The sequence below is a fragment of the Perca flavescens genome, chromosome 5 (assembly GCF_004354835.1).
Source record: "Perca flavescens isolate YP-PL-M2 chromosome 5, PFLA_1.0, whole genome shotgun sequence".
Lineage (NCBI taxonomy): Eukaryota > Metazoa > Chordata > Actinopteri > Perciformes > Percidae > Perca > Perca flavescens.
The window spans coordinates 27,652,328-27,668,482 of NC_041335.1; the positions used below are offsets into that span (position 1 = coordinate 27,652,328).

A 16,155-nucleotide genomic window follows, 5' to 3' on the forward strand; every position below is an offset into this window, starting at 1 on the left:
CCAGGGTCAATGTTACAATTATTTGAAACTAGATAAACTGCATTGGAATAGAGCAACATACCCCTGCAGCCTAGTGTGACATTTTTATTAGATTATGTTGTTTCGTGTCAAAGACCGTGGTGGCTTAGTGACAATTACAAGTTGAGGGAAAGACAGCAGAGCCATGTCAGTCTTGAGGATATGTTAACGACATGTTCTACCACAGAGACAGACTTGCAACTAGATGCAAATAAGTGGCTTCCATAGACACTGCACCAAACCGCTGAGCTGCACCAATGTCTTTTTCAGAGATGTTGTGGCATTGCCTGTCTTATCTCCTATTGAGAAAAACACTGCAGCCCTGCTTCATTTCTAAACAAATGAGCCATACTCTTCTGTCCTTGCTGAGCCACAGTGTACTATACACCTATATACACAATGTTTTACAATGAGCTAATATAATAACCCAACTGAGACTGGAATGGGATATGCATCATCACTCACTGCAATTTCCAACATTACGTTTTTATTTGTTCATTTAGATTAACCTATCCAGCGGCAGAACGCCTCGTACCATTTGCATTATGGGAAGAGAGGAGAACACTGTGATGTTCCCTGTCGGCTGTACTTACTTGACCTTTGGTTTTTGATGAAGAAAAGCTTCAGCCTCTCCTTGAAGGTGTTTTCGTTGACATAGAACTCCACCTGCACCCTGTGGGGAGCAGTGACAGGATGTCAGTGTGAGCAGCATGCACGCAGCGCCTCCCGCCAACATATACAGTATAAACACAGAAATGACCAGAAAATATTTGACCAAACAGTGTAAACCTTTCAAGGTATCATGTAATTACTTGTGGGGAAAGAAACATGGATTTGCATTGATATTGGATTGTTGAAACCAGTGAACAGTATGAAATGTAACATGTACAAATTGTTATGGTCCAGGCACATTCATACGTGTTATCATGTTTGTATAGGGGCTACACACCAAGACAATACCCGAGTTTCAGTACTAATACCAAAATTATATACTTGATTTCAAGAATATAAACATGTTTTGCGTCAAAACACAATTTTTACAAGATCTCAATGCTTCAGGTATCCACGACTGAAAACAGTCCCCAACAAATGTGCTATTTATTCCTGTTTGGACAGGTAAAAAGGAACCATGCCCAGCGGTGAGACATTAATCCAAATTGATCATTGTGGGTGAAACAAGCACTCGGGAGGGTTTAATAATGATTAATATTGTATTAATATTTTATACACACATTTAGTACCCAACAACAAATGTTGTTCACAGTTTATCCAACATTCTGACAATTTTCTTCTCATACAGTAAACAAGTGAGAACATGAACTGATTTATATTGAGCATTAACACAAAAGTGTTCATTAATAATTGACTATCACCTCCCATTAAAGACTACAGTACTTCACATCAAACGGCCTGTGTTCTTCCTTACACATACAATGGCAAATCTGAAGCTATTAAACATTTGAGCAGACATAATACACTTTAATAGGCTTGGGGACTTGACCAAACGGCAGCTTAAGCACTAATGGTGATATAGCTACTGTAGATATAGGTTAGATGAATGCAGGTAGCGAGACAGGTCTATTAACAGGTTACGTAATGTAGAGAGCTTGTTGTCACTAATGAGCAGGGAGGCGATGTAATAATAGCCTTGCAGTTCCAGCAGGGACCCATAGAGCCTTCTACCTTGTCTGACAAGATGAGTACAGGGTGCAGGAAGAGGAGAGAGCAGGAGGGCAATTACAGCAGCCAAGTCCCAAGGTACTGTATGTGTAGATAAAGAGTGTAGGTGGAAGAAGATATGCACCATCTTCCAGCTATTCCCCTGTCTCCCTCTTCTGTCTGTATCGCCATGGAGACCGTTTTCAAAGCAGTATCGACTGCACCATCACCACCGAGAAGCAGTAAAAGACAGCCATAATGGCTCATGGTGGCGAATCAGTCAATCAATAATGTATGCTGTCTCCACTGACACAGCTGTCAGAACAGACATGCACAACAGCTACACAGGCTTCATGTTTACCCAGCTTGCCTACAGGCACCGGTAACACTTTATAATAACCATTGCTAATAAATGGTAAACTGATAAATTTATAGTTATTTTACTGTTAACTAACAACATAATTAATAAAGTTAACTAATTATTAATTATGCTTTAATTTGTTATTTTAACAAATAAATTAAAACATTTTATATTATATACATTTTGTTCATGATTAAGAAATTGTTTATAAACCGTCAATAAACATTATTTGGATGTCTATTATAAAGTTGTATCTGCTGAAAATAATACCTTGTTAATGGTTAATAAAGACTTTGTAAAGCATCTATAAACATTATTTAGATAGCTATTATCAGTGCTCAAATAATCATCTCTTTTATAGATCGCCAAAAAAAGATTTAATGGGTCAAAATTAATGTTACTTGATGCTTTATAAACCATTTATTAATCATTAACTCATTATTATAAGCATTAGTTGCAACTTTATAATAGCCATTAAAATAATGTTTATAGACGGTTTACAAAACAATTATTAACCACTGACAAAGTATTAACTATCTGAAGTTATAAACTTATTATTGTATATGACACTAAACTAATGATAAAATTACATTAATTATAACATTACTAATAATTAGTAAACATTATGAATCATCATTTTTTGTCTTTTAACAGTAAAATACCGATTAACTAAAGATTACTTAACAATGAATTTACCATGTATTAGTGATGGTTATTATAAAGTGTTACTTTGGCACCTGCAATTACACTTCACATAGAAAACAGCAAAACCTGAAATGTGACTCCAAAATAAACTCAGCGACATAATTCTTATTGTGTTATGTTACATGAGAATTGCATTGGCATTGGCTTGACACTGTAAAAAGAAGTCTACTGAGCCTGGTGTATGTTTGAAATGTACGGTGAGGGCTGACAGCCATGTAGTAGTACTGTATGTCCCCTCTTTTGTAATATTTGAAGGTGATGGTTTCCCTGCTTATCTGTATGTAAGGTATGACACCTGGAGTACAGTCGCTAAGCATTTGGACAGAGACACATTTTACTTGTACTCCATCACATTTTAAATCAAATTAAACAATGATCAAGGCCTTTTAGCTCAGTTTGACGTTGTTTTATCCATGAAATGTTGCAATTGTAACATGTTTAGCCATACTAGCAAGATGGCTTTTCCTTGCTTTAGCACCTTGTTGTGGTTGTGGACATTTCTGTTGCCTGTTTGTATATTTCTGTTGCCGTTTCCTGTTTTGTATCTTTATTCTGTATATTTCTGTTCTTTGTTGTGTATATTTCTGTTTCATTATTCCCCTGTTCATTGTGCGTTTCTGTTTATCCTGTTTTGACTGTGTATTCTTGTTTGTATTGTGTATTCCTGTTCTTTGGTGATTATTTCTGGTTCCTGTTTTATTTTGATAGTCTGGTTTTCTGTCTTGTCTTGTCTAGTTTTACTTCCTGTGTTTTCCCGCCTGTCTGATTGTCCTGCCCCACCCTGGTGTTTCACCTGTTGTCTCACCTGTTCCTTGTTTGCTCATTACCTCATGTATTTAGCCTCTATGTTCCCTTTGTCTCTTGCCAGATTGTTTTGTGTCCTTGCCCGGTTAGTTTGTGCCTTTATCCTGTCAAGTGTGTTTTTGGAATCTTCCCTGCGTTCTATTGTGAGTTTTTCCCTGTGTTTTTCCAGTCTCTGTGCTGCCGCCTTTTGTTACCATTAAACCCTCAAGCTCAAACCTTCTGCCTGCCTGCCCTTTCTCTGCATTTGGGTCCTATTACTCCCCGCCACTGTAACACACCTAGCTTTATTATTGCGGTTTGTTTAAGATTATTGTTCAGATTCAAATTGGAGGGACTGTATAGAGGGACTAAGAGTTGACTTAGATTTTGGGTATCGTAATATCGTATTATGGCATAAATGTTGTCTTTTCCTGGTTTTAAAGGCTGCATTACAGTAAAGTGATGTCATTTTCTGAACTTACCAGACTGTTGTAACTGTTCTATTATTTCCATTTACCCACTTAGTCATTATATCTACATTACTGATGATTATTTATCAAAAATCTCATTGTGTAAATATTTTGTGAAAGCACCACTAGTCACTACAATATCGTTGCGGTATCGATATCGAGGTATTTGGTAAAAAATATCGTGATGTGATTTTCTCCATATCGCCCAGCCCTACCTTAAAGTCTGTAGTCCACACTACAATTTCATTGCCATTTGATTTAAAATGCTCCAAGTGAGCTATATACAGACAAAGACATACATACAGAGTCAAATGAAGAAAATGTGTCACTGTCAGACATGTATAGACCACAGTGTTGGTTTTATTGTTTTTCACCAACTAGGCAAAGCTGAGCCCTTCACTTGTATTTATTTACTGTACAATTAATTTATGTTCAATTAACAAACATTAGAACATAAATGATGATAAATCTCAGCCAGGCTTTTGTCATGTATCCAAGTAGCTCGGACTAGACACTACAAATAGACACGTTTGACTGCCAGCAACTGCAGACCCACAGCAATACCTTTTAAGTACTTACGCTCTTTGGCATCTCTGTAGTCTACACTCCATCACTCGCCACCAATCTATATGGACATCAGCCAGACTTGGCAAATATAAACATGAGCAGTTTGAATATCCAAGAAGCCAGACAGCACCTACAACAGCTTGGTACTTCTTAACCTTAGAAAGACCCACTCCTATTATGGAAGGCAAGACACAAGCCTGTACAACCAAAGCGAGAGCTGTGTCCGGGTTCTCGGCAGTAAGTCGGACTCGTTTCAGGTGAGGGTTGGCCTCCGCCAGGGCTGTGCTTTGTCACGAAACCTGTTTGTAGTATTTATGGACAGGATATCGAGGCATAGTCGGGGTGGAGAGGGGTTACAGTTCGGTGGGCTGGGGATCTCATCGCTGCTTTTTGCAGATGATGTGGTCCTGATGGCATCATCGGCCTGTGACCTTCAGCACTCACTGGATCGGTTTGCAGCCAAGTGTGAAGCGGTTGGGATGAGGATCAGCACCTCTAAATCGGAGGCCATGGTTCTCAGCAGGAAACCGATGGAGTGCCTTCTTCAGGTAGGGAATGAGTCCTTACCCCAAGTGAAGGAGTTTAAGTACCTTGGTGTCTTGTTCGCGAGTGAGGGGACAATGGAGCGGGAGATTGGTCGGAGAATCGGCGCAGCGGGTGCGGTATTACATTCAATTTATCGCACCGTTGTGATGCAAAGAGAGCTGAGCCAGAAGGCAAAGCTCTCAATCTACCGGTCAGTTTTCGTTCCTTCCCTCACCTATGGTCATGAAGGCTGGGTCATGACCGAAAGAACGAGATCCAGGGTGCAAGCGGCCGAAATGGGTTTCCTCAGGAGGGTGGCTGGCGTCTCCCTTAGAGATGAGGTGAGAAGCTCAGTCATCCGTGAGGAGCTCGGAGTAGAGCCGCTGCTCCTTCGCGTCGAAAGTAGCCAGTTGAGGTGGTTCGGGCATCTGGTAAGGATGCCCCCTGGGCGCCTCCCAAGGGAGGTGTTTCAGGCACGTCCAGCTGGGAGGAGGCGTCGGGGAAGACCCAGGACTAGGTGGAGGGATTATATCTCCAAACTGGCCTGGGAACGCCTCGGGATCCCCCAGTCGGAGTTGGTTAATGTTGCTCGGGAAAGGGAAGTTTGGGGTCCCCTGCTGGAGCTGCTACCCCCGTGACCCGATACCGGATAAGCGGATGAAGATGGATGGATGGATGGATGAAGACACAAGCCAGCAATGTTTGCTAGTGTACATGGTAGGTAGAGCCTTTAGTATATATAACAGCCATTCAGAATATATGACAAGTTCATGATCAAAATTAAAGTGTGGAGGAATAAAAGTGCAACCAGAGAGAAATATTGAGTCTGGTGGGAACAACCTGTGATCAAGCTTTCAGTGTCAAACACAAATACACAAAGTACAACATGAACATTGCCAGTCATAGGATTATAATTTTATGCACCCTTGCCTGAAACATAGACCAACTGCTGTAGAATCAGTAAATAAACATCAAACAGCTTGTTGACCTCGGGATAATCTGGCTGACTGAACAGAGCTATTCAAAAGCCTGTGTTAATTCTAGTGATGAAAAAACAATATATTGTTGAACAGCCGCCAGATGCTCTGCGCCATATGGAATATTTGTCACAGTGCTGCAGGGGCAAGCATAGGTGAACAGCAGTATCAGTTAGCCTACTACAACTTCTCCTGGGGCTGAAATGATCACATGAACTCTGAGAGGTGGCTACAAAACACTGAGATGGTGCACTCAGTGATGCTTCTGTACACTCTCTGATCAAAGCAGCAATTGAATCTTGTACAATCTTGTAGTGTCTATTCTTGTAGAAGGCATTATATAGTGTACAATCACCATTAAGTACCCATGCCAGTTTAACTAAATTACCACAAGTTTTGGCATAGCAACAAATGTGGAAATTATCAGCCCGGTTATCTCTGACCAATCAGAGTTAAACTGCACACTGTATCATAGTTTACGATAAGAATCAGGCTTTGGGGCATGAAAGTAGCACACAGACAAATAACAGCGCATCTCGTCTTGTAAACAGTAACAACAGTCCTTCCCATCAAAGCCTGAAGCCTACAGTTTATTTTCAGATCTCAGGTTTGCTCCCACCCCCCTGAAAAAGCAAACAGTTGAAAATTTAAAATTTCCCATGCACCACCCTCAGACATGTGCCCCAATATAAAATCTGCAGGGATTCTAAAAATATTACACTTGGAGATGAATATTTAAAAGCTGTGGACATCTTAGTTATCCTCTGCTTGTGTTCTACCGAGCTGCATCTAAAACTTCCCATGGCGAAGGTGCATACTATGTCCAATAGCCTTATCATTACAGTGCAAAAATTGTTGAAAGGAGCATCAGGCCAGACATGGGCTATTGCAACTGGGAAAGTACTTCGTCAAATGAATACTAAACTTAGAAATCACAAGAGGGAAATGTAAAAGTCAGCTGTGGGGAGGATAATCACCTTAATGGGAGGTAGGCCTGTGTAGGCTAAAAGATGAATGTGAAAGCAGTGTTCAAATTACGTGGGAGCCAGAGGGAGCCGAGCTCCCATAGAGTGAGGACTGGCTCCCATGAAAGCACCAAAGTCAAATATCTGAGGGGGTCTCTCATATCTGAAGGTGTCTGCCATATGTGGCATGTAATTTAATCTTAATCAACGCTCATTATCCATCCCTGTGCGATATCTTACCATTAAAGACGTTAAATTAAAATATAGGCCACTACGGACGTAGACCTGAGCCTACCCTACGCTCATGAACGCAGCATGACTGCACTACACCACTACACCAAATGTGGCGGTGCTGCTGCGGTGCAAATTCAACTCATGTTTAGTAGGCTACATGTTAACTCAAAGATTCGCAGAAAAAATATAAACGTTGGAGGCCATTAATCGGCGCGCAAAGTCCTTGAAATCCATTCTGCAGTAAGCATCATATAGCCATGGCAAAAAGAAAACAAGGTTGTTTAATTAATTTTGGTTTTACTAAGAAATTGTGTAGCGATGACGTTAATAGCACGACAAATTCACCTGTTGCAAGCCCTGTTAGCACACCTCCCGCCGGGGTGACAACGCAAGAAGAAGCTGAAGAAATAATGTCCTCTCTGGCTCACGATGATCCTTACCCCTCTTGCTCCTCATTGTAAGTCGCAAGCGCACGACCCCCCCCCATGGAAAAAAAAGTGGGCTCCCCCGAAGGCCACGGTATAGTTCGAACACTGTGTGAAAGACATTGTATTATTATTGTTATTATTATTTCCTCACCAGACATTTTTGAGGTTTTACTGGTACAGGGTAGTCTCCCACATTCCCTTCTTCACATTAAAAACTAATCCATTTTGTGTCACTGCACCTGAGGGAACGTTAGCTAGCTAACAGTGGCAAAACACGCTCGTCTCTCCCTGATGTGTTGAGATTGGCTTGGCAATATTCAAACTTAACTGAAATTATGCATTCCAACTGGACTTGTTATTTACTAATGTGAGGCACATTTAGGTATAAAAACAAAACTACTAGCATTGTTGTTGTCAACAACAAATGTAATTTACTAGTAGGCGCCTGAAGCCCACCAGTGGTCGAGAATAGATGCTCTAAAGCGCCCATGCACTCTGTAAGCTGCTGTATATACGCATGGGACTTGTGGGGAGGGTCAGGGCTATTCTGTATGTGCACATGATGTGTTCAAAGACCAAGAAATCCCTGAAGCATTCCGTTCTAAATCACTTGCTAGTGTAAGTGCACATCAGCACAATTCATTTTATTTTAGCCTTGAATCAGCATGTCAAAGATGCTGATTCAAAGCCGTTGTCATGTGGTCTTTCAAGGTCTTTCAGGAAGTTCTGACAGAAGTGTGCAGCTATAATAAGAGTGCTGCTCACTTTATGGTTGACTACACTGTTTGTGTAATAACAAATACATTTTCCTGTTGACTGAAGTGAAGATTTCAAAAGCACTGAAGATAAATTGCTGAATAGTTAGATAACATGCTAGGTAGTCCCTGAGAAAAGGCAAATCTACACTAACAAGACGTTACTCGTTCCTCAAAAGCTCAGAAAAACAGAACATGTCCAACTCGAAAAACTTAAGAGGCTTTAAAGCTGTGGTAGGCACTTTATTTTTGGCATTGTTGAGCCAGAGAGAAAACTAGATTTCTGCACATCCTCTTGGCTCTGTATTCAGGCTTCAGAAAATCTAGCCATCACGGGAGACTTTGGTCAATCACAGGTCATTTCAGAGAGAGATAGAGTGTGTTCCTATTGGCTGTTGTGTGTATGCATGGCCCGTGCGACAAAGAGGAGAGGGAGAACTGCAGGAAGAGGTCTCACTCTACTTCAAATTCTGGCGTTTTTTTTTTCTACTTTCCACCCACTGCAGCTTTAAGAGGATGCTGGTTGAGTACTATCAACAAAGAAGCAAATTAAACAAACTATATAACAATTGTTGGACAGTTCTGTAAACATCAGAATTAATATGCAAAGTGGTTTTACAGATCCAAATCGCATCCTCTTGAGGTTAATGCTCAGCACTGTAAATCTGGACAATGGCATCTTTGGGATGTAGTAAAAAGGCCACAAAGGGTTTTGTACAAGATCTGCTGGTCTTTCTCAGCAGAAATCCCAACATAAAGGGCATCAAACTATTAATAGTAAAGGTCAGGAAATGGCAGTTGAAGTTAAACTTGTGTCTGAGAAATGGGACAAGACATTATAACCAAGAAAGAAACTTTAGAAAGCCCAAGAGGCCATTTTCTTGTATAAGAAAATGACAAAGCATGTGGCATTGTTTTAAATGAAAAGCTGGAATGCTCCAGAACATGGGGCCTGGTCTTGCGTCTTGCTAACGTGCAGCAATTTGACAAGAAAAAAATGATGAGGCTAAAATCTTGAAATGAGCAAGAACGTTTAGAGAGAACCTCATAAGATTATCAATGTAATATCAATGATGTAGAAAGATGCCTTTGAAACTCATTTCTCCCTCCCCTGAAGTACAGTCTTCTATTTTGTAGAGTAAATGATGATGGCAGAGATTCTCACCTGAATATGAAATATTACATAACCTAATGAAAGTGCAGTAAAAGCAAATTTGAATGTTTCAAACTAACAGCAACCACTAGAACAAAAAAGGTATACACCTACAATAGGCACATTTTGAGGCAGAATCAACTTTTATCAGCGTTTTAAGCAGAAAATTTCCTCAAAAGTGAGACAAAAAAGTCAAGCATAGTTGTTAACATTGGAAAAGACAAGTAAGAAATATACTTCAAAGGAATAATGCAGATGTTGTGTCATTTTGATGATTTAGAAAAAACTCCTTTCCAAATGTATAAATGGAAGGCTGGTTTGTTTAACAAAAAAAAGAGACTTGAAAATATGATCTACTGTTGTCTGTATCCTTCATAGGGGAGCACACCTGGTTCTACAACAGCTCAACTGACTTGAAAATGCATCTTCTCTCTTCACCATACCACTTTCAGAAAAACTGTTCTCGTATCACTCTCACACACACACACACACACACTCACACACACTCTCACACACACACACTCTCTCACACACACACACACAATATGTGTGCCATTTGAAAAGACCACAGTTGGGACAGTAACAGCATTATAAATCAAGGTCATGCAGTGTCAAATAAAGCCTTCAAATTCTTTCACATTATGATACATATCATCGGTTTGATGTTCAATGCATTTGAGGAAGTATGTCGTTATAAAACCTGCTACCTACCTAGTGTAGCTACTTAGGGATGGCTCTGTATCGAGTGCCTCCATATTGAGAGGAACCAGCCGAGGTGGTTCGAGCATCTGCTGAGAATGCACCTCGAGCACCCTTAACCAAGATTTCATAACATGCTGTTGCTGAACATGTACAGATGTTTGTGCTGCTCTTCAATTCATATCAGCTGAAACCAAACGTTGTGGTTTCCTGAAGGTGCACTTTTTTCTGTCCCCACAGGAAGTGTTTGTAGAAAACTGGTTCGCTACAAACTGAATTTGAATACTTTATTTTAATTGTTCAACTTGAATAATTGCATTGAACAATGTAATTTGAAATTGAATGTATTAGTTTTGAACTAAATTACAATAAACTTAAAATTGAATGTAATTATGAAACATTTTTGTTGGTTTGTCTGAAATTTGAATTTGATCCTCACTGAAAATTCAACTGTCTATATACTTTCACATCCAGTTTTCACAATCTAAATTTTGTTAATGCAATTAAATTTCAGTTTACTGAGAAACACATTTGGTCATTGAGGATGAGCAATACAGTGCAGATTCTATGAAATCCGGTTGTTTATCGGACCACAAATGAGAAATGAATTAGCCAGCTAATGCTCCCCGCGGGCCCTCTGCCTGAGACTACTTCACCGGAAGGGGAAAGCGGGCGGAAGCTCCAGAGATGGACCTTCAATTAGCAGCTGTAGCAACTCAAATTTAGCCAGCCCAAAGCCCAGTGCCCGGGGGTTACAGTGGGCTGGTGGGGTCTCTAACCTGTGTAACGGCAGCAACAGCAGGGTCACTGGAAACGTTCTCTTAGAGGATGGATTAGAAGCTGGCGTTTTGCGTTCGAATAGCGGTTTGAGATTGTTAATTTATCAGTTCATGTGGTGTTATGTCTGACAGGAATGATTAAATAAGAGCTTGGGTTGTCACTATACTTAAGAGGTAGTGCAGAGTGCACTTGGCTCATGTGAGGTCAGTAGTCAGTCACGTGAGGAAGTGGATGATGATTGTCCATGTGGTGTAAGATGGTGTGTTTAATGTTCAAGGAGAGTAGCCGTGATCCCAGTAAATTAAAATGGCATTGTGCTTAAAAAAGAGTCACTGCGCTCCCACAAAAGATTAAAATTGTCAATAAAAAAACAGCACCATGCTCCCCGAACCCAGCGGAAAGCCATGTGTGGAGGCTCAGAAGCCTGGAGAAACGCCCCATCCCACAGCACGGGCGCCTGTCCGGAGTTGAAGGTTCACACTCTGGACAAGAATGTCAAAGAGCTGGATAAAATCATGTTTTGAAATGTCTGACTGTTGCCGCGGAGTATCATTCGTACCCACATGAACTACTAATGTGTTCAACGAGGGGTTTACTTCTAATACGTCACAAATTTTGGCAGAGATATTGCTGACAGTAGTGCCGGGGAAACAGAGAGTTGTAGAGGATCATGTTTTTACATTCCTTATGATGGAGTCCCCGATGATGACGTAGGATTGACGATTGACATGTGGATGTTTTCAGCACCTATTTCACCGATATAACCCGCAGATTCTAGTTTGTCAAAAGACGCTCTCATCTCTGCTCACATGATTAATTCTGTAAGCCAAGATCTAACATTGACAACAATTGTTCTTGTGCATATTCAGTCAAGGGACAGATAATACACCTGGAATAAGTTGATAAAAACACAGAAGCTGCCTTTTCACCATTTACTGTGGTGTGATCGAATGTGACAACAATTCAATGTGAATTCAATGTGTTGAGCTAAATGTTTTCAGTCTTTGCCACAACAATTGTTGAAAAGGTAGCTATACATAAATGGGTTGTTCTCAGCATTCTGCACCATTACCACAACAATCATTGCTCACTTTACAGATATTGTGTAATGGTAATATTACCTCCAAGGCATTATGTCCACATCCAGTCTGTGCAAAATCCAAAGTGAACACTGCTACGTACTGTATGTGCTTTGGTGCTCGCAAATCAGTTCTGTGTACAGTTACTATTGCAGACACAATCCATGCCATGCAACCATGATGCTGCCAGGGACTTACTGGGCATTGGTTGAGTCCATACTGTACTCCTCTTGATACCTGGGCGCAGCACACATGGACACAGATAGGCATAGGTTTAGTAGAGAGTGGGGTTGAAAAAGCAGGAAAGGGAAGAAAAGACCAAGAAAAGGATGCCACTCTGGATACCACTGAAATTGATTTGCATTTACTTGCATCTTGAGTCAGAATGCAACCATTTCGTAACCTTGTAGGGGAATCTGAGCACAACTTGTGCAGCAAGAAGGTCCAAGATGGGATCTGATACCATTTTAGCTTGTTGATGTTCCTTTTGGAATATCGGTAAAAAACTAGAACATGTAAAATACTGGTTGCATCAGACCCCTCAGCTGCTTCTTACTTCACAGTTGAAGCCTACTGTTAAGACTTTTCCCCCAAAGTTAATGGAGTCACCTTCAGACTCCACATACAAGTAAATATAAACATTTACAGTGGTAATTGACTGCATCCGAGCTCGATGGGAATTATAAAATGCATTTCGGAACTATTCATTCACAGGGCGCATGCAAGGCAAACACTACACATCAAGTTAATCAAAAATGATGCTTCAGCTGACTAAAGAACAGATGGGACACTTAATGCAAACCACAGGGGATCAGTGGACACACCCTCGTGGTCAATCTCCTAGGTTAAGATGACCATGGAGAAAAGGGCGGTGTGTAACACTGAGGGAACTGACAGAGAGACATACCCAGATATTATTAGTACTATTAGTTTTAATCCATTCAGAAATATTATCTGCATAACCCCTACAGTTCAGCTGGTCTTTTGTGTAATAAGTGAAGCATATTACTGGGTACATTGAGCTCTTCACCCTTACATGTAACCTGTAGTAATATCTACCAAAGCTTAAAAACACAGTAAACTGAATTATTAAATTGAGTTAGTATTATGTCTGAAGGTTGTTGTACTGTTCTTGCAATTCAAAAATATTGCATGTGTGAGTAAACTGTAAGTCTAGTGAGAAAGATGTGTCAAGGTCCAGTCCAAATGTGTCTAAAAATATCAATTTCAGCAGAGGTGGATAGATAAAAATATAATGTAGGTTGATATCCCTTTGAAGGTTGTGAATGATAAAAGCCTGTCTGCTGGTCAAAAGTGTAGGAGGAAAGCTGATGGAATTGGTGTGTTGTGAAAACGTCTAAATTGGCAGTTCAGGCGGTTTAGTTGAAAAGTTTTTCACAAAACAAGAAACATCATCATCCCATTTACGCCTTTCTAAAAAGACTAATGGAGTGTTCATTATACCCAGGAAGTAGTTAGTTACAAGAGAGGACCTGAACCATTCCAGTAATCAATTTAGAACCATTTGCCAACTCAACAACAGAGCACAGTCGATTACTACGGTCCCAAGGCAGCAATGACATCGTCAGCTGTGGGATTCCACTACAGTTTAATGGCTTTTAGTGGAATTTTGACAAAAGATTAACGTCCACTATGCTCATTCAGCTGTAACTTTCTAGTAATGGGACCATAGAAGTGAAGATGGTTTAAAAAAATGCTCAAAGTTTTTAAATTAAATTAACTGAAAATCATTTCTATGTAGGTTTTAGTTATCAAATTGCATGACAGAGTTTCACATGTTTAAAAGCCAGATTCAATGAAAAAAATGTTTTATTCTAGATCTGTAGTGCATAAAAGAGAGAGAGATAGAAGGAACAAAAAAGATGGATTGGCAGCGGAGTTCAACTGCTTAGGAAATGTAACAAACTGTACAGTAATGTGTTAGAGCACCATTTATTTTCCAGCTATTTGACTGGTAAAACATACTGTACAGAAGACTGCTCTACCAGTGTAATTTGCTAAGTGCCAACTGCCTCTTAGTTAAAGTTCAGAAGTGAAAGAGCAATCTGGAAGCAAATGAACAGTGAGATCACAGCAGAGGAGTTCATCTTGTTCTTGTTTGTTGTTATTCTTATGTACGGTATTAGTTGGCTTATCATGGATACCGTACATAAGAATAACAACAAACAAGAACAAGATGAACTCCTCTGCTGTGATCTCACTATTCATTTGCTCCTATTATTATACTACCATATTTAATCTGGCTGCTAAGAGCTTTAGCACTGTAGAAGCTAAGATAAACAGAGGCTCCTTTTGCCTCCATTAGCTTACAACTGATATACTTAAAACACTGACTCAGTTCAGTCCTCTGTTTCTTCACAAAAAACAAATACATTAAAAAGAATTCCTAATATTCATGCAGCTAGCATCATGATGCCCTTCACATTTTACTCAATTATGATAAAATACATACAATGAAAAAGCAAATAGATCCTCACTTCTTTGCAGCAGATCCGGAATCACAAAAATGAGCTGAGCATGTGAGACAACAAGTGCGAGATGACCAGCACTTTCAAAGTATGCATTCAATTACATTCACTGAGAACTGCCTCAAGGACTGGCTGATATAAAGGGGGAGGGCCTAGCAAACATACACCATCTCTGCAGCAATTTCAAGGGCAAATGGGATTTGTAGTTTTCAATCTGTTTACCTGCCCTGGGAAGCTTGCCAACATGTCATATACTACAGTTCCCATTCTGTTCGTCACATGTCACAGAGGCAGCTCAAGTTCTCCACTCGAAAATTATGACTAGTCGGTTAAAGTAACTTAAAGTGCTCATATTATGCTCATTTTCAGGTTCATATTTGTATTTAGAGGTTATATCAAAACAGGTTTACATGGTTTAATTTTCAAAAACATTGCTGCTGCTGCTCTTTTCACCTTGTGTGTTGAGCTCTCTTTTACAGTGTTTCCCACACATAGACTATTGTGTGGCGGTCCGCCGCACATTGCGTTTCGTATTTTAAACGCTATTTAAAATACATTCTTCTGCATTTCCTTTCCCTGCTCTCCGCTCTCACACACACACACACACACACACACACACACACACACACCTCCTCCCACCGTGCGGTGTTAGGTTTTTTTAAGCCCCCAAACGTCACCTTCCAGGCACCGCGGCAATGGTTATGTTTAAGGTTACGGTGAGGGTTAGTGCCTATAAGACGACAGAGGCTTAAAACACCATCGATCCCACTGCGCACTCAGCGTCTGTCTCCATCAAGGAGAGATTGAAGACGGCTGGCGAAATTCACAACTTCACGAAAGGTTGGTATCTATCTCGTGAACACCTTTACACAATCACACATTCACAACCACCGACCCGACTCTTAGCAAACAAGCGATTGCGCCTGCTTTAGAAAGTTAACTAGTCGCAAGTTTGCGGTAAAATGCAGTTGGGTTGTCGAGGACTATATTGCAGCTGTGAATCAAATAAACGTATTATAAATAATGATATGTCATTTTTTACTCTTACACGGAATGTTTGCTGCTTCAATCCAGATTAGTATTGAAAAGTATTTTCCGCGACTGAAAAAGGCCCATGTTGAGGATGAGGACCAGGCTGAACCGGAGGTATCAGTCTGAAACAGAGCTGAACAGTCCCACCAGTGTAATTAGTTATGTTATTAATTTGTTCACAATATTTTCAGGCTTCAACCAGTGAAAGACAGGGTCAGGGAGAGAGAGACAGATTTGTTAGGTCTTGAAGTAGGAGAGCAGGACAGCATCCAACTGCGTGCGTGTGTCTGTCGATCTCTCTTTTTTTTAACCTTTTACCTATTGTATCATTCTCACAAACTATGCCCGTTTACTGTTGACTGTCCAGCAGGTGTCCATTGAAACCTTATAATAGAACACCTCACACACTAAACCTCAGTTCTGCAGGTTTATTAAACTGCAAGTAACCATAGCAACAGTACCCTTGTATGTCACTA

The 16,155-nt window shown here is 40.3% G+C and overlaps 1 protein-coding gene across 6 annotated transcripts in view; it reads right to left on the minus strand.

Moving 5' to 3' along the window:
- Nucleotides 1-16,155, minus strand: part of kcnt1b (potassium sodium-activated channel subfamily T member 1b) — a 69,742-nt gene that overhangs the window by 30,264 nt on the left and 23,323 nt on the right. For 5 of the 6 annotated variants that reach the window (XM_028577272.1, XM_028577267.1, XM_028577269.1 and 2 more), the window contains exon 4: nt 612-691. In XM_028577272.1, coding sequence (XP_028433073.1) covers nt 612-691 — 80 coding nt within the window. Of the gene's footprint in view, nt 1-611; nt 692-10,311; nt 10,405-16,155 lie in introns of those variants that run through there. The other variant, XM_028577270.1, reaches the window with a different exon arrangement.